This window comes from Centropristis striata, chromosome 5 (genome assembly GCF_030273125.1).
Source record: "Centropristis striata isolate RG_2023a ecotype Rhode Island chromosome 5, C.striata_1.0, whole genome shotgun sequence".
NCBI lineage: Eukaryota > Metazoa > Chordata > Actinopteri > Perciformes > Serranidae > Centropristis > Centropristis striata.
This window is the reverse complement of record NC_081521.1, coordinates 5,320,395-5,340,409: the sequence shown is the minus strand read 5'-3', so window position 1 is coordinate 5,340,409 and position 20,015 is coordinate 5,320,395. Positions and strand designations below refer to the sequence as shown.

Here is a 20,015-nt window from a genome sequence, read left to right as displayed (position 1 = left end):
AGTAGATAGATAGATAGATAGATAGATAGATAGATAGATAGATAGATAGATAGATAGATAGATAGATAGATAGATAGATAGATAGATAGATAGATAGATAGATAGATAGATAGATAGATAGATAGATAGATAGATAGATAGATAGATAGATAGATAGATAGATAGATAGATAGATAGATAGATAGATAGATAGATAGATAGATAGATAGATAGATAGATTACTTTATTCATCCCCGAAGGGAAATTCGGTTGTCACAGCAGTTCGGTATTCAAGTACAATAAAATACAATAGAATAAAATACTGAGGTAGCATAAATAAAAACAACAATAGAAAAAAAACAGAATAGAACAAGGACACTTAAGAAGTTAAAAAAGAACATCGGTTGGTAGGATGGTTGACAAGATGAAGGTAATTATACTGGTGATATGATGGCAACGAAGCTATAGTGACTAGACGGTATATAATAATAATAATAGTACAGTATATATTATATATAATAGATTGATATATAATTGATATATAATAGATTGACAGGAAAATAAGATTAGATTTAGATTTAGATTTAGATTTGACTTTATTTATCCCACAGCGGGGAAATTTCTTTGTTACAGCCGCAGAAAAACACACAATATTAAGATAAGATAAAAAACAATTGAAGAAAAGACATTTAGCAAGATACAAAATCTACAAAATAATAATAATAATAATATACTATATACAACTTAGTGCAAATTAAGTGGAGAATGTGCAGAGTGCAGATTATATGCAAAAATGTTCAGATTGTGCAGGTGTTGAACAGTCTTATGGCAGCTGGAATGAATGACCTGCGGAAGCGTTCCTTCTTACACCGTGGGTGTAACAGTCTGCTACTGAAGGAGCTGCTCAGAGACCCCACAGTGTCATGCAGGGGGTGAGAGGGGTTGTTCATGATGGATGCCAGCTTGGCTAACATCCTCCTCTCACCCACCTCCTCTATGGAGTCCAGCGGACAGGAGAGAAAATAATAATACTGATAATGAAATAAATAAAGTAATAATAATAATAATAATAATGAAATTAAGATAAATAAATGTAAAAAATATAAACTTCACTCAACAAGGATGTAACAAAGGATGTTTTTTGGCATAGTAATAACACTGTGTGTAAATTATGTAACTTAAGAGAAATAAATGACTTAGGCAATTTTTTGAACATGCCTTTGTGACTTCAGCAAGATATGGTAACACTTTATTTTGAAGGTGTCTACATAAGAGTGACACAAGCCTGTCAGAAACATGACATGACAAGTATCATGAGCATCAATGTTACATCAAAGTGTCATTAATATTCATGACACATCCCATGACATGTTTATGACACGCTCATGTCACTCTTATGTAGACACCTTAGAGTAAAGTGTTACCAATATTAGTTTAAACCGTAAAACACTGATAAACTAAACAATCTCCCTCTAGCTCTTCTTTGCTGGGTTCATGAATGTGGCAAATTGTCAAAGAAGTGATGACCTTAAAGGGGTAAAATCACATGATCTGATCAACTGAGGATGTAGGTTAGTTTACCATAGGTGGCCGGCGTCATGAGGAGATGATTTAGGCAAAAAAAAAAAAATTGCAAAAAAATGACTTAGGCGATTATTTTAATAGTGTGACGAAATATAAATAATTAAAATAACTAAAGTCCTTCTATAAGTCCTGTTTCCCTCAGGTAATTAAAAAGGGGCTTGTTTTCTTTGAATTATTTTTTCCCAAGTAGACTTTCCAGGGTGTTACTGTGTTTCCCATCCTCTAGACCAGCTATTCTCAACCTTGGGGTCGGGACCCCAATTGGGGTCGCGAGATGATTTCTGGGGGTCGCCAAATCATTTTGGAAGTCAGCTCTGTCTCCACTGTGTTAAAGTGTTCATGTGTTAATGTGTTTTAGTCTTTTTGATAACTTAATGTATTTTTTTTTTTTTTTTTTGTGGTAATTTTGTGTGGTTTTTTTTTTTATCATTTTGTGGTCAATTTGTTTATTTTTTGGTCATTTCGTTTCTTTTTTTTGGTCATTTTGTGTCTTTTTTAGTCATTTTGTGTCTTTTTTTGGTAATTTTGTTTATTTTTTGGGTCATTTTGTGTCTTTTTTGGTCATCTTGTGTCTTTTCTGGTCATTTTTTGATCATTTTGTGTTCAATTTGTGTCTTTTTTGGTCATTGTGTTTCCTTTTTTAGGTAATTTTGTTTATTTTTTGGGTGATCTGAACTGTGCGTGTGAGATTCTGTTCAGTGAGTGGGGGTCGCGGACAACATGCATGTTAAATTGGGGGTCGCGACTCAAAAAGGTTGAGAACTACTGATCTAGAAGTCTCTTTCTTTCAGCATCGTACATCTTACATTCTTCCAGCACATGTTTGACTGCTTTTGGTTCACTGCAGTGGCTGCAGAGCCCTGTAGGGTGCTGGTCTATGGTGCTGGTTTATTCTATGGACGTCCTTCTTCTTCGTCTTCTTCTTCTACTTTGAGCTTTAGCGGCAGCGGCACAGTTTAGGGTTGTCTTACTGTCACCTACTGGAGGAAGGCAGCACTGCACCACTCTGTTCCTGAAACTGGAGTACTCTGTCTTCCTCTGATTATTAGTATTACCCATGTATTTGGAACGATATTACTGATACATTTTTTTCCAACTTCTCTTTATTGTTTTTTTTTTCTTCTTTTGTTCACATACAAAAATAAAAACATACATGTTCATTTATGCTTGAAATCAACACGAAAGAACAGAATGATGGTAGAAACATAAAAGCAATAAAAAATAAATAAATAAATAAAAACCTAGGTGGAGTCAAATCAAATATCAAAACAATAATAATCAGGTTAAAAATAAAAGAAAGAGATTTAAATAGTAATAATACAACTTGGAGGATGTCAAGTGTTCTAAAACTTACAGTTGTTAATTTTTCATGGGATTATATTTAGTATAATATAAAATTATAGTTTAAAATATAATAGTCCATAAATGGCTGCCATATTGTGTAAAAGATATTTATTTATCTTACCTCTCAGGGTGAATTTTATTTTTTCAAACTGCAAATGTTTCATTATATCATTATTACGGCTGCATTTTTGTGTATGTGGTACTTTGATGCAAAATATGTTTATGGTTGTGCTCATTTGAACTCCTTTATAATAATTGTAGTGGAATTACTACTTCTCTTGAGTGAGAAAATGAATCAAAGAGCATGTCGAAGTTCCTTTTAGTTTTCTCTATTATCAGACATTAAATTACACTGCCTAGGTAGAGCAGAGGAGAACACTTTGTCAACCCTAAGGGCTGCTGAAAAAAGATGTCCTGTCTTCAATAAAGCCCTGAGTTCTCTCTCCTTTTTCTGTCTGTGTCTGGGCATTTAAACCTTTCTGTAAACCAGAATTATAACCACCCATATTTTCAACGTATGGGACACGTTTTCCGATAGGATGCAACTTATACTGATTATATTCTGCTTCCAAATGCCTCTAATATCTGACAAATCCCACATCCTATAGTACGTTATTTCTGGTTTAAACCGGCTGTTACACAATCAGGAGGTCATACTGGGGCCTTTAAGTAAAGCAGAGGACTTATGATTAAAAGTAACAGAAAATATACCACATAATAATAAGAACAATTACTTCAATATTTTTTGTGATAATAAATAAATACATTGAATACCTAACTTTGTTTATTGTAAGTAATAGTGTAAAAAAAAAAATCATTGAGAAGCAGCGTTCAGATTCTGTGCATTAAATCTCTATATGTGAACTAAACTTGAGGATTTAAAATCATGACTTGAAATGTTTGTTTCCTCCAACCTTTAATCAAATTTATATTTTTGTTTAAATTCAACAATATATTAGTGAAATCTTTTTCCTAATTCAGACAAAAAGAACACTTTTTTTTAAAGTGAATGCATTACACTTTAATACTTTTCATGCAGCTAGCCAATATGTTTATTTTATTAATAATATAATCTGGAAAAATAAGCTTGTTATACATCATAAGTACATACTGAAATAGTGTAATACCTCTTTTCTTAATAAATGTTAAATTGAAAACACAATCAGAATGGAATAATTTGCCCAACCCAAGTATTACTTATTTTCTTGACTTGAGGATTTTCTGTGTTGTTTGCCTTTTTAGCTCCATGTACCTTCATCGTTTTGTAGTACTTTCAGTACTATTCACATAATTGCACTTTGCCTGGTGATTGTTAATTAGATGATTTGAGACCTGTTTTCTCCTGAGCATTTTTATGGTGTTTGACAGATGTACTTTTTTATTCTTTTATTTATTTATTTTTTTTAAACAAAACTGTTTGTTCATGTCCCTTGAAAATCAGACGCTACATATTCATTTTGAAATGTCAGGGCATTAGTTGACTGTTCTTCACCTTCAGAGCTTGAATTATCGACATAATACCTAGAAAAAAAACGCAGACAATTTAAAAAGTGTTTATTTCACATCAAAAACTTGAGAGGAATCAGCCATGAGGGTTATAACCGTCAAATTCCTTTTATGTTGCATGTAGGACAATAAATAGCGCTATTACTGCTTGAATTAGACAATGTTGGACAGTGTCACTGCACTGATATTGTTTTTCATCATCATTTATGTTCATATTTACAATGTAATGGATGTAAACATTTAATTAATAGTTACTGTAATGTACTGTTAATCATGGCAAATTCCATTACTTATAAAGACAAATATATGCTTATTTACATTTTCTTAATAACAGTTGCAAGTCAGGCAGCAGAATCCTCTGTTGCAACTATGTTATTAAGATGGTGGTGGCGTGGTGAGTCATAGTCTGGTGGAACATCGAAAAACAGCTCATCATCAAAACATAAATCATCAGATGGCGGTGCGAGGAACGGCAGCTTCAAGACGAAGCCTGTGAGGATGCCGCCAAGTGCTGCCGCTCCCATGGTTGAGAACACAGCTGCGACCTGGAAGAGAGCCTGTTCCCGGGCAGTCCTCCCCAAGCCTGGCTGTAAACCGGGGATCACCATCTGGAGCTCCTGCAGCTTCGGGTCTCCTTCTACTGGTGCTCTGTGGGAAAAGATCTCATACAAACTGGGGCCATAAGTGTCCTCATTAGCCATCAGTATAGCACATATCCCTGCAGCACAGGATATTAGTCCTGTTAGACCGTGCAGGTTATGTATTCCACACTGATCCTGGATCCTGAAGCGCCGTGCCAGGAAGGGGCTCAAGTACTTGTAGCCCAGCATGCATGCAGTGCAGCCCATCATACCGAGAGCATAAGCAGCTGCAGGAGAGATCATCATATCCACAGATGCCCCGACTGTCACGCCTCCAGCCAGCGTCACATTCTGAATATCTGCCATGGTGAGCTTACCGTTTCTGTTCAGCATGGCAGAGAGAGCGAAGGCGGTGAGTGTGGAGGCACTGAGGCCGATGAAGGTGTGGAGGATGGCTCTGTGCTGGTCGTCTCCTTTCAGGGTCAATGCTGAGTTAAAGGAGGGCCAAAACACCCAGAGGAACAAGGTTCCCATGAGGGCCAGGATGTCAGACTGGTAGCTTGTGTTCTCCTTTGCATGGCCTTTATTGAGACTGGGCCTGTACAGAACAAAAGTGACGCCCAAGCCAAAGTAACAGGCAAACAGGTGAATGAGGATGGAGCCTCCCGCGTCGTTGATCCTCAGATACTTGAGCACGGCCCATTCTGTGACTGCAAACACCGGCACTTCCAGCAGAGCCATGACCAGCAGCTGCAAGGGGCTGGTCTTCCCCAGCACAGCCCCGAAAGATATCAGCACCACAGCACAGGCAAACTCTGCATTTATGAGGTTAATCACCCCGAGGTGGATCTTACCCTCATGGCTGAACTGGAAGTACCCCTGCACCAGAATGGCCCACTGGATGGCAAAAGTAGCCGTGAGGAAGTTAAAAACCATGCCCCCAAATCCATAGAGTCGAAAAAATGCCAGCAGGCACCCAAAGCCAAGGAATATCATGACCTGAATGTCTGTAAAAACAGGGTAGTCCCTGTACACTGCATTGTCCATGGGGTTCGTCCTGTTAGTCTGAAATCTGGCATCTGCATGCTCATCGTAGGTGATAAAAGCTGCATACAAGACAACAATAGCCACCTGGGTAACAAACATAAACACAGGTAGCTTCACTTGAAGGCTCGTCGGCCGCGTCTTCATCCTGACAGTTTTTTGAGGCAAATGAAAGTCATTTCTTTGCAGCCTGCATTATCTCTGTTTAGATAAGACAGGTCGAGGGCATCTGTCATTCCTGCTTTCTCTCTTGTGCAGTATTCCCTGACAGAGAAAACACTGCTGAGTGGACTTTGGCCACTGCAATAAAACATGTAACAGTTCTGAGGTGGTTTTATGGTCATTTGACAGTACAAAACTTCACAAATTTGCAACTATACATTCACAATAGCTAATCTCATGAAGTGTACATGAACCTGACATCAATAAAAAAATTTCAAATTGACAATAAAAAATAAAAATTTGCATTATGAGAATCTACACTTACCAGCCACTTTACGATGGACACCTGTTCTACTGCCTGGCAACAAGTCAATGCATTTAGGCATGTAAACATGGTCAAGATGACCTGCTGAAGCACAAACTGAGCATTAGAATGAAAATGCCTTGTTAATGCCAAAGGTCAGAGGAGAATGACAAGATTGGTTTTCGAGTAGGAGTGCACCGATTGCAATTTTCTTTTCACAGATCAACGATTTTTAAAAAGCCTGACCTGCCGATTCTGATTTTTGCCGATATCGATTTTTTTTTATAACTCACAGCATACACCTTCAATGTTTGAATCTTATTTTATTGAAAAACAATAAGTAGCAGTATTTTAACTTTAACAAATAAAGGAAATCACAATGTCTGAGGTAGTTAATAAAATATTGAACTTAAAATAGATAGCAACAATTTGCAGAAGCTCAGTCATGCAGAAGTACGCGTACGTGCAGACGCACTTTCAGACCTTTGCAGAGGTAGATAAGATCGGTTTGACGTAATTATTAGGTTCACCTTGCTAACTAAAAAAGTGCTATCTAATCAAAACTGTAATATTTTTTGTCCTCTAGTGATTGTGGCTGGCTGTTATCCATTTGGAAACATTGTGAAAGAAGGTTTGCTGACCTGTGCGTCTTTCTTTCAATCAGTTGGGACATTTCGGGCCTCATGCAGCAACATTCTCTTAAATTTCCCCTTATATTCAATACTTACTTTTCTGTTAAGAGAAAAATAAGAGAGGTCAACTCCAGATGCACGAAACATTTTAAACCACACCAGTCTGCTCTTACCCACGTGTGCTGAAAGATGAATCCCACACCATATAAGGGAAAGAATTGAATGATGTCACCAAAAAAAAGTCTGTAAGAAGAACTTCAGCTTTAGTAAAATAGATGTAATGTTAAATAATGTTAAACAAAGTAAAAGTGATTTTCAAGACCCAGTAAGGAAAATCAAAAACCCATCCAAAACATATAATAATAACATAATATATACATCTAAGAATTTACATTTGATTATATGAGATTCATTGTGTAAACAAGATGTTTTTTTCTCATCTGGTATTCAACCACATTGATATATTTTTTGTCTTACCTAAGAAAAGCAACAATAAGAAAACATTGGTGAAGTTAAAAAATCAGTGGTAACTGACAAGATAAGAGCAAATGTATATCCTTTCTTCATCAGGCACAACAACTGCTTTGCAAGATATAATATGAAATTTCTTCCCCAAAATATTAAAAGAAACTTATGTGATCTTGTTCAATCATGTGTCTTCACTGGAACAGACAAACACCTTTACAATGAACAACACATGTTCTGATTGTGAACATTTTTTGTCTACTTTTAAAATGTAGCAGAATTAACAGCTTATCTATGCTGAACTCTGCAACTGAGCAACCGATTGAAAAGGGTTCAATGTGCAGCAGAAAACTTGTTAGATACTTTGGTTTCCCATCAGCCACTGCTGATCTTTGTGTTTAGTGCTCAAATACAAATGGCTGCAGTCTCATACAATTACAACATAGTACAAATTCTCAACAGATGAATGTGCATATTATAGAAAACTGGTTTGTGTCTAGTGTGGAGCCATTTTAATCTATTCCTGGTGAAGAGGAGGCATGCACAGCTGACATTTGCAAAATTACAAACTATATAAAAACAATGCAATACAACTAAACTACAATCAGACACTGGAAGAATAAAATGACATGAACAGTCTCTGTTGTATTAAAATTATTTTAATTTATTGCATTTTGTGCAGACATATAAAATGGTTTCTTTAAACCATTATTCATAATTAATTGCATAAGACATGGTAGAACATGAAATAAAATTTGTTCATTGTTTTAAAAGACAATACAAACTGCCTATATTTTTTATCTATAAAACTGTGTTAACACACATTACACATGTTCTCTCTAAAGCCTAAAATCACACGTCTATTTACAAATGTCCCATCTTCACTCTATCCTGCTGCTCTGCTACACACACTGTCCTCACACAGCAAACAGACATGTAGTCACAGCGCACACACACACACACACACACACACACACACACGCTCGCACACTCTCTGGGTGAGGGAGTTTAGAACTTGTGACTTCCACAGCCCAGTGACTGATACATCAACCTGTAGAGCTACATTTTCTTCTAATGAATCAAAAGTAAATACAGTTTTGTTGTTGCTAATGTTCTGCACCCACACTGTTCAGAGTTATAAGGGAAACACAGTCAAAGAGGACATATAAATATGTGTATGATGAGGTAAGGTTCTGTATCTGCTATAGCCATGAAAACAATACATGTATATATAAATCTGCAGGCTATTAGTATACTTACAAGTCTTATGATTTCCTGGAAACAATACTGAATGCTAATTATTTAAGTTTTGCTAGAAACTGATGCAGAATTTAAAGTACTTTAGGGCACTAATAGGCCAAGGAAAGAGGTAAATAAAATCAACTACTTCGTACATACATGTTTGGACAAAAAAAATTCATCATAAACTATGAATACTAAACACTTTGTTGTAGGGCTGCACGATTATGGCCAAAATGATAATCATAATTATTTTGATCAATATTTTAATCACGATTATTAATCACGATTATTAATCACGATTATTCATCATGTTAGGGAAAACATCTTTTATTTACATTTTATTGCACTACTTTAAACAAACAATAGGAACAGTTTTTAGTGTGTGCACAGAGTGTCCGGTGCTTGTTGCACATACATAGACTGGACGCTAAGGGGTTAACATCCCCTCTGGCTCTGCAGCTGGGAGAGACTGCTGCAGGAGGACTGGGCCGCTTCCACTCATTCTTACTCTTCTTAACGAGGCTCCTTAAGAAGAGTAAAAACAAGTCTCCAAAATCTCCAATAACACCAGAAAAAGTCGCTGGATTTGTCGACAGTCGCTTTTTGAAAAAATAGTCGCTAAGGGGGTCTGAAAAGTTGCTAAATATAGCAACAAAGTCGCTAAGTTGGCAACACTGCTTCGCCGGCTTTTACAAATGGCGCGTGTTGTTGTGGTGTCGAGTACTACGTCACATCCTGCTTAGTGATCCCTCATTATTTATTTAAGTAGCTACATGAAACCTGAACTATGCGTTCGCCCCCTGGTGGTTGGTGGACTACTGGTGTAGAAAGTGCTTGATTAGATATGCAGGAGAGACACATTTTAAAATGGAAATATCGCCGACAATCAGGTTAATTTAATCGTGACGGCCAAAATCATGATCATGATTAAAATTTGATTAACTGTGCAGCCCTACCTTGTTGCCATACTAATATCAGAAACTATGAACGATCTGGTGCAAAGTAACGTACACTGGCTTGACTCTTCGTATTGTTTGAAATGCACATGTGCATGAATTACTGCATGTTCAAAAATGACTAAACCGTACCCAGATACAAACTAAACATCCACTGTATACACACTTACACACAAAAATCAAACATCTGAGAGTTACGCTACAGGATAACCTGTATCCATTATATATTAATGTATTTATTTATGAGCTTTAGAAGTGCTGGTAGTTGGATTCTGTTATCTTTGACCGAAGCCATGCTCGCTGTTTCCAGTCTTTAAGTGTCTCTTTCTATCATTATCGACAAGAAATTAAATACTCTTTTAATATGGTGCACTCAGTAGGCATACAATAAATTATTTATTTTGCTAAATAAATTAGATTTCTAAACATTTTTTTCTGAACCAAACCATTAAAAAAATAAATCCTCTGAGATAAAATTTCTGACATATTACCAGTGTGTATCTATAAACATTTTTCACTGATTTAGGTTGTAAAATTTCTGTTTACAAACTTAATAAATAATTACGAATAGGGTAATTCATGTTTTTAAACAGGTAAAAATAAAATTCTAGAATCATTAAAAAAAACATAACACTATAATATTTGATTAAAGTTCTACAAACTTTTGTAAGATACACGATCTAAAATGTGTCAAAATATAACATTTAAATTTAAATAGATTATTTTTCAACTGTTAATTTGTATAATACAATAATTATAAACTCTACTGTTATAAAGAGGATTTTTTTAACCCAGTAGAGAAACTTGATGCAAACATTTTTTTTCAGCAATTAAATGCCAATTTTAGATGCCACTTGAAATCATTCCTTTGTTAATGTGCAGTATTTAAAGCTCAAAGGCTTTTTATTTTATTTTTTACAGCATGTCACTGAGTTCATTCAATCTATATGATCCCTATCCAACTGTGAGGATAATGAAGTCAAACAATCGGGTTTGGGATCATGATAATCTGCATCAAATTTACTTTTGATTTACATTTCTGTCAAGCTCTCTGCAATGAGATAAAATCCCTGCAACAACAAGGACAGTCCAGTGATAACACTATTACTAACGTTCTCATGATGTTCATGGCCCAGGCATGAACTGCATGTACCGCTTCTCTGCATTTTTTAATCCTCCAATTTATGAGAATATATCACAAGAAAAAATATGGATCCAACCCTTTTCCACTATAAATTATTATTAACTTATATCTCTATTAGTAATACTTCCAACCATACAATGAATGACAAAAACAGATCAGGACAAAGACAGACATGATTAGATGAATAAATACATAAATAACATCGATAAATAAATAACAGAAAAAGAAAAAAAAACATTCCTCTTTTAGAAATAACCAGGAAAAAAGAAGGACAGAACTTAACATACCAGAAAAGGGAAAGAATGCCTTCCATTTTCTGGGAATAAGTGAAGCTTTTAGAGTCTTTTGTGTTGCTATAAGCCGTCAGAACAAACCATAATCTCATCAGTGGTTAATAATCTGTTGATATCAGATGACAAGTCGAGAGCAGACAGACCGTTACACAATCCTTTATGCGATCTAAAAGTTAAAAGGTTGAATGAATAGATGTTATAGGAGGGCATGGGAGGATTTTCCTGGAACAGTATAGAAAAGGAGAGAGAGCAAAGTCCATGTAGGTGCCGTTAAAGACCTTAAAGCCCTTCAGGAGTAGATGGTGATGACCTCACGTCCACCGCCACGAACCAGCAGGACCCGATTCAGACCTTCAGTGAGCACCTCGAGAAACTCCATGTCTGAGAGACAATCACAGTGAAGGAATGTAGGTTTTTTTTTTATATGACATAAAAGCGTTCATTTCAAATATTTTTCCATTTATTTATTTACCTTATGGCTTTTTTTTACAGCTATAATTAAGATTTTACATTTTAAAAAATCAAACCTTTAGGTCCCTGCCTGTTTGGCTTTTGGACTCGTAAAAAATATTTCTATTTGAAGAATAAGATAGGATTTAAGCGTCTTGGGGTCTCTCCTCTTCATCTCAATGAGGATTTTGAATGGGTTTGTGGAAGGGATGCACGTTATCGGTATCGGCCGATATTGGCTTGAAAATGACATCAGCCAACACGCCGATATCCGCCGATATAATAACCTGATTAAATAATGGGGTGCACATCACCTCTCTGTTGCACCTTGTTTGTAGCTCATAGAATTGTGCAGTGTAGTCTGAGCCCACCTATTTATTTATGTTCTGATTAGGGACTGAAGCTGCTTATATTTTTTGTACTTTTTGTGATTTTGTTTGCACAGTGCAGATTGAGTCGTCACATATTGGGCTCCTGTTTAAAGTTAAATTTGAACATTTATACATTACATACATTACATTGATTTAAGCAGCAGTCTGTAAGCTACATGTAGTTTTATTCAATTTGGGTTTAATTGCAGTACAGTTGCATCCCTAGTTTGTGGTTAGAAGACTGAAAAAAGGTCTGTGGTTAACACCGTCTTAAGACATGTTCGCGTTTCGTTGTACAACATAAAATTTGTTAGCAAACACCTTCACTTGTGAATTTTGAAGTTTTTTTACATGTTTTTAAAAGGGCGATAGCTAACAAGTGGCTAAATGAGACTACAGTGGTTGTCGGGGATATAAAACATCATCAAGCCCTTTTCAGTGCTCTTGCAAACTCTTGTAGATTGTAGATTAAGTTAATAAACAGTTTGTTAGGCTATGGTTTTGATAGTTGTTAAAACCGCTGGTTAGCTTATTGGAGACGTTTAGGTTATGCGACTGTGTTATAGTTCCCTATAGCATAACTGCTGGCTGCATTAACGCTTCAAACATCATTAAAGTGGCTCTGGAGAGGGCCTTTCACATGTTTTAAGTCACCTTAGGTTCTACTACAACATCACTGCTAGGTGCCACTCAACCCTGCACACGAACCTCAATTCTTAGACACGGTTGCCCATAAAGTTGGAATAATTTTTTTTTTTACCTCTTTCCATGAAATGATTGTGACAATATGATTTATTGTTCACATATAAATTGTGCATCTTCTCAAAACTTTATTAATCAATCTCTTCCAAACATAACACAATGAAAATTAAACCACAATTGTGTCTGAAAACAAAATTATTCCAACTTTATGGGTGACCGTGTATACAATAAACATAATTTCTATTCTTACTGTTGCAGTTTTCCTTTGCTTTTGCCACCTTAGCCTATTATTGTATTCTGTATTGCACATATAATATACTACCAGCACTTTATATGTCACCAGAGGTCTGATAGTGTTTTTATTGTGTTCAGGTTTACTGTTTTTTAACTTCCTTGCTGCAAAAAGAATTTCATCTTGTGGGATCTGAAGTGAACTGCACTGAGCAAAGTACACAAATGTCATAAACAGGATACAGTTTTCATTGCCCACACGGTTCTTGGGTGGTCCGGGCATGTTGAGCAGGACGAGTTTTGCCTCCTTTGACTTCTTCATGATAACCTCATTGAGCCGCAACGCTGTGTGCATGCGCCTCAAGTCAACCTGGCTCCTGGTGCAAGAAACAAAAGGTCACATTAAGTTTACAAATCATTGTGTCAGCTGCTCAGCTCACACTGCGTATCTCTCTACAAAATGTTACTACTTACAAATGCTCCCATTCCCTGCAGCAGCATGTTAGGAGGGAAATAATTACATTAGAAACAGGAAGTGTGCTCACAAAGAAAGCTGTTAGTGAGTTAAGTTCAAAGTTTTGTTTGTCACATGGGCAGGAACACAATGTTTCTCTTTTCAGTGCTGGAACACGGGTCGATGTACACAAATATTTACCACTGACCCACGCCCCCGTGTGCATGTCATGAGTTATATGTCTGCTTCCTGCTCTGTGCGCTGAGTGAAACTGACAGGTCACTCACGGCTTCATGTTGAAGAGGTCTTTGCCCGCCTCCGGGTTCGCTGATAAAAAGGTCTTCCCCTTGTCTGAACGCTTGTTGTCCGTCCAGGTCGAAGCGCCCCCTGCAGGCGCAGTGGGAGACGTGGGACTTGTGGGGCTAGTGGGTGTGGAGGCGTTCTTACTGTGGATCAGCTGAACCTGTTTTGGGTCGGAGACAGCCACAGACTGAGAGACGGACACCGTGACGTGACAGTGAAAGAGAGAAAGGAGACACCTGTCAGTGTCGGTGAAAGTCAGTGGTCATTGGGAAATCACTGGGCAGCAGACATAGAGTGTATATCAGAAGTGGACCAAGCCAGTGACCTCACTCATTGGTCATTGGTTTGTGGATTAGTCTTGTGTCTAGCATTTTGGTCATGGCCATCTTGAATTTTTTTGGAGCCAGAAGTGACTGTAATTGGTTGAGAGTTTGAAACTGCACTGTGAAAAATGTTTGTAGAAATTACAGTAAAACACTGTCAAATTATATCAGAAATAGGGCGTGAAATTAAAAATGTAATATCACCGTAGTACACTTTTAATTACCGTAAATCAAAGAATAGCACAAAACTTTTACTTTTTTCTGTCATAAACTTTAGAAAACACAGTTTTGCTGTAAAAAATATTAGATTTTTCATTTAAAATGTATGGAGAAATACCATAACGTCACAAGGACATAACTACCCTAAAAATAATAGCAGACCAAAGGACCTAACAAAGGACCTAAAATGACCAAAAGAGTCACAAAACGACCAAAAAAAAAGACAGAAAACGACCAAAAGAGACACAAAACCATCAAAAAAGACACATGATGACCAAAAGAGACACAAAACTATCTAAAAAGACACAAAATGACAAAAAAAGACAGAAAACGACCAAAAGAGACATGAAATTATCAAAAAAGACACAAAATGACCAAAAAAATACGTAAAATTATCAAATGAGACACAAAATTACCAAAAAGAGACACAATAGGGATAAAATGGCAAGTGATTTTTCAGTCTAAATGACAGATTTAGCTGATATTTACATTTAAATTTACAGTAGAAAACCCACTCACTGTATTTTTTACGGTAAAGTTCTGGCAACCACAGCTGCCGGTATTTTACCGTAAATTAAACAGAATATTTTTTACAGTGTGACTAAGAATCCAAGGACACTTTGCATGTCCACCTATATCACTTGCACCTATGACTAGGGATGCACGATATTATCGTCACGTTATCGGACGATATTCGCTTGAAAATGAACTATCGGACATCGCCCAACACACAGATATCCGCTGATATAATAAAGTGATTAAATAATGGGGTGCACATCACCTCTCTGATGCACCTTGTTTGTAGCTCATAGAATTGTGCAGTGTAGTCTGAGCCCACCTATTTATTTATGTTCTGATTAGGGACTGAAGCTGCTTATATTTTTTGTACTTTTTGTGATTTTGTTTGCAAAGTGCAGATTGAGTCGTCACATATTGGGCTCCTGTTTTAAGTTAAATTTGAATTTAAGAAGCAGTCTGTAAGGTACATGTATTATTGTTTTATTCAATTTGGGGTTAATTGCTGTACAGTTGCACTTTTCACATGTTCCCAGTGAACACAGGTTATGTTTACTTATTATGTCAATTGGGTATTAGTTGGGATTGTGGGTATTAGTTGTGCGGGAAAAAAATATCGGTATCGGTAATCAGCTAAATGAGTTGTAAAAAAATCCAATATCATGCGTCCCTACCTATGACTGCTCCTGGCTCCTGGCTACATAATTTCAGTTAATCTAAAAAATCTGAATTTGTAAATGCACACAGTACAATGTATACACATTTCTACGCCTAGGGATGTCAAAATACCAGAAATGTGGTATTTGATACCATTTTTAGTAAAATCCTTGATAATCAATATCCACAGTAAAAGGAAAAATGAAATAAATATATCTTTTTGACCACCAGAGCTGGTACAAAAATAATACAACCTTCAGTCAGAAAGAAGTAGAAGTTACATCCATTACTCTGGGTCATAGAGTTCATTGTCATCCAGGTATTTAATACCATATTTGGTGGTTAGGAGGAATTCATAAAACCCTAGTAACTCTTGATTTACTGTCAGTTTGTCTCCTCTCCTTTTTTTCACCTCAGAGAGGAAGATGCAGTGATGACTCAGGTGTCAGCTAACATGTTTCTCTAGCTACAAATAAAAACTACATGCAGGGTGAAACTGAGGCCATTAACTCATGAGGAAAATGTTTCCTGAGGCAACAAATTAAGCAACCAGTGTTGAGAAAAAATGCAGGTTTAGGGAACTCTCCGCCCCGGACTCGGAGGCTATGTCCATTTCATTTATACAGTCTATGGCAGCCACTGGAAGTTACAGAACATTGCTGTGAGAGCAGTTTATTAAGATGTGATGAAACATAAAACAGAACAAAGAGCTGTGAGACAGACTCAACCAGTGTAAAGGGAACAAGGACAGAGGGCCCAGCAGCATTACCTCGTCTTCTGGTTGCTCTGCCACACTGGCTCCTTCGTCAACGCTGTGCCGAGAGCGCCCGGCGGACGGATTTTTACGCCGAATGGACCCACGGGATGAATCTGTGATGCTCTGGATCTATAGTTATAAAAATAAAAAAAACAAGCGTGTAAATGGATTTGGTTTAATTTGTAATTTCCCTCGGGAATTTAGTCTTCCTTCCCTCAGATCAGTGAAAACAAGTCCAGACATAAGTCCTGATTATAAAACAATCCCCTCTGTCAGAGCTGATATTTGGAGAGCACAGGGTGATAATGAAAATGTCAGTGATGCTGTCAGGTTTTCAATATGGTGAGTCCCTCAGACCAAACAAATTCTGTATAGACTTTTTATAGTTTACCTCTCTTTCCATCTCATTCTTGGTCAGATGCATCTGTTTGAGGATCTGTGATCGCTGCTCCATTATCAGTGTCTTCTCGTAGGTGTAGGCTGAGATGTCACTGTCATGCTTTAAAGCAAAAAAAAATACATTTTTCATTTAGCATACAGTTGTTAGATGATGAAAAAAGTCATGTTATGAAAGAAAGTTTGGTTCTATGGATAAAAAATAGATTTATCTGTTAAAACAATGTTATTCTGTCTCTTTTTCTGTCTCTTTTTCTGTCTCTGTGTATGGGGGTCACTATCTGTGTGACGAAGGTCACTATCAAATGCATGCGTAATTCACTAACTGTGTGTGTCCTCTCTCTATGCAATTATGGATTAATCATGAAATATGCTTTTGATACAATGATTATGATCGTGTGTTAATATTGGTTTAGAAACTGTGATTACTCTAAATACATATATTCCATCTGCTTAAAATGATTAAGATTCTATAATCACAAAAAAATATATATTTTATGTTTCATATTTTAGATGTCATGTGGACATTGCAAAATCTGTGTCTCCAATTATATCTCTGTAAGTCATACCACACTGTAAAAAAATAATCTGTTACATTTACGGTAAATTACCGGCAGCTGTGGTTGCCAGAACTTCACCGTAAAAAATATAGTGAGGGGGTTTTCTACTGTAAATTTAAATATCAGCAAAAACTAATTTAGACTGAATATTCTCGTTATTTTTAAGGTAATTGTGTCATTCATTCACACATCATGGCAAATCTCCATTAACTTTACATGGAAATGTTATATTTTTATAGCAAAACTGTGCGTTTCCTACAGTTCATGACAGTAAAAGTAAAAATTGTGCTATTCCTTGATTTACGGTAATTAAAAGTGTCTACTATGGTGATACACAATTTTACATTTTATGCCCCATTCCTGATGCAATTTGACAGTGTTTTACTGTAATTTCTACAAACATTTTTTCAGGAGGTTTGTTTTAACAAGTTTTGTTAACAGGTCAGGACACGGACATGTTGTGCTGAGCAGAGAAGATTACTGCCTGGTGACATGACGTGTCCCTATATTGATTAAACTGACGAATCAACGGATCAAGAGGGTGGCACTTCCTGGAAGAAATCTACCTACATTTTTATCGAAATCTGTCAGAATATAAAAAAGGGTTCAAGGGAACTTAGACGGGCCCAGACTTCACGAACTGAACCAGTCTTCTGTGTATCAGGGACTTGTAGTTTGAACCCAGAGACTCTGTAACTGCACATTTCTTGACGTATTGTAATAAAATCATGTGAAACTGAGAACTGGACGTCTCCTGCTCATCCTTCCCCATCAAAAGGTCTGCACAGAGAAATAGGTGAGAGGTTTTACTGTTGGAGTCAGATAATTTAAATTCGAAAGTTTCTCTCAATATATTTCTCAACACATCTCAGAACACAAAGCTATTTTTTCAACAAACACAAACAACTCTCCTCCCACGTCCTCGTTTGTTACGTGCCAGACAAGTCTCTCACCATCTCCACCACTTCCACCGCAGCATCGATGCGCAGGTGATAGAGGAAGGTGATGAGATCTTTCTTCATCTGGATACTGTTGTCATCCATCTGGGCTACTGTGAAAATGCGCATCTTGCACTTCCTCCACACCTTCAGGACAAAACAGGAACATTCACAGATGAGGAACACTGCATCCTGTCTAACTTATGTTCATTATTTTGTTTTTGAACATTTCATAGTATCTTGCTTTCCACCTTGTGCTGACGCAGCAGGAAGGGAAGAAGCATCAACATGCCTCCATCATGGACGATCCACCACACGTCTATGTAGCCTTCAGTGAAGCGCTCACCATTGGAAGGGTAGCTGGAGATATTCTTAGGAACCAACATGGCCATACTGGCTATAGTTGTCTCTCTCACCACCTCTGCAGGGGGACAGGATAGATTTATTATTGAATAATAATAATAAAAAAGGGTTAGCTCACTTTGTTTAATTAATCCCATTAAAAAGGGAGCGGGATGTTTGGTCTCTTCGATGATGGCGTCAATAATATGGCACCAACAATGTCAAAAAAGAAATTACAAACAGAAGACGACATTTATACAAAGAAAAAAAAGGACTTATTATTAAATTAACTTATTAAGACTTATTATTAGTTACTATTTATTGTATTGCAAGATGGACAGTACTTCTGCTGATATCTAAGACAATAATAATTTCGTTTTTTTTGTAAATATGTTTTATTGGTTTTTACAATTTTTATCCCACAGAGATGAAAAATACAGAACATATGCATATTACTACAATTTGCACATTCATCTCCAAAAATGTACAAGTGTATTGTTTAGCAAATACATTGATACAGCGAGTTCCCTATTCCCATCCCCTCCCACCCACCCATCCTCCCATAGGTTTATAGGATATAAAGCACATTTGGGGAATAGGAAAGCTAAAGTAGATAGAGAAGAGAGAAACAAAACAGAAGCAAACACAACAACAACAAAATCAAAAGCAACCTAACTAATAGACAATCATTATTTTACCAGTGTTAACGACTTACCAATAAAGTTCCTGAATTGTTGGTGGCACTCCGGCTGTTTCCAGTTTCGGGGCCAGCTCACCATCACAGTGTTGTGCTTTAGACCTCCCAGTCCTCCGACCTGGATCAGGTGGGATGTCCCGTCTCTCAGATTGGAGGAAATGACCACCTGAGAGAAGCCCTTCACCTTCTCCGCCTCCATCAACTTACGCAAAGACTACACATATAAACAAAGAGGGAGGGGGCAGCTGTTAGTATCTGAAAAACTGTTTTGAGTGATATATCGTCACACTGTTAAAATAATCGCCTAAGTCATTTTTTGTCAAAATTGTTGTTTTTTTTGCCTAAATCATCTCCTCATGACGCCGGCCACCTATGGTAAAATCTCCTACATCCTCAGTTGATCAGATCATGTGATTTTACCCCTTTAAGATAATGGCCTATGTCAAGTGTGTGACTTAAGCAGATCTATTATGCCTAATATATATGGTAACACTTTATTTTGAAGGTGTCTACATAAGAGTGACATGAGCGTGTCATAAACATGACATGGGATGTGTCATGAACATTAATGACACTTTGAAGTAACATTAATGCTCATGATACTTGTCATGTCATGTTTCTGACAGGCTTGTGTGACTCTTATGTAGACACCTTCAAAATAAAGTGTTACCATATCTTGCTTAAGTCACAAAGGTATGTTCAAAAAGTCATTTATTTCTCTTAAGTTACATAATTTACACACAGTGTTATTACTATGCCAATAGCCATCCTTTGTGACATCCTTTTTGAGTGAAATGATCAATAAATGTCATATGTTACACTTTTGGTGAAGTTTTTTGTGTTTCCTGCAAAACTTGAAAAAA

The 20,015-nt window shown here is 36.7% G+C and overlaps 1 protein-coding gene across 1 annotated transcript in view; it reads right to left on the bottom strand.

Moving 5' to 3' along the window:
• Nucleotides 1–4,446: 4,446 nt before the first annotated feature.
• LOC131971810 (solute carrier family 12 member 5-like) overlaps nucleotides 4,447–20,015 on the bottom strand; it is a 34,400-nt gene continuing 18,831 nt past the window's right edge. Inside the window, exons 17-24 of the mRNA XM_059333429.1 lie at nucleotides 19,171–19,366; nucleotides 18,365–18,534; nucleotides 18,129–18,260; nucleotides 16,611–16,718; nucleotides 16,232–16,348; nucleotides 13,732–13,934; nucleotides 13,250–13,367; nucleotides 4,447–6,059 (exon numbers count right to left, since the gene is read on the bottom strand). Of these exons, the coding sequence (XP_059189412.1) occupies nucleotides 4,755–6,059; nucleotides 13,250–13,367; nucleotides 13,732–13,934; nucleotides 16,232–16,348; nucleotides 16,611–16,718; nucleotides 18,129–18,260; nucleotides 18,365–18,534; nucleotides 19,171–19,366 (2,349 nt within the window). The 3' untranslated portion in view covers nucleotides 4,447–4,754. The remainder of the gene's footprint in view (nucleotides 6,060–13,249; nucleotides 13,368–13,731; nucleotides 13,935–16,231; nucleotides 16,349–16,610; nucleotides 16,719–18,128; nucleotides 18,261–18,364; nucleotides 18,535–19,170; nucleotides 19,367–20,015) is intronic.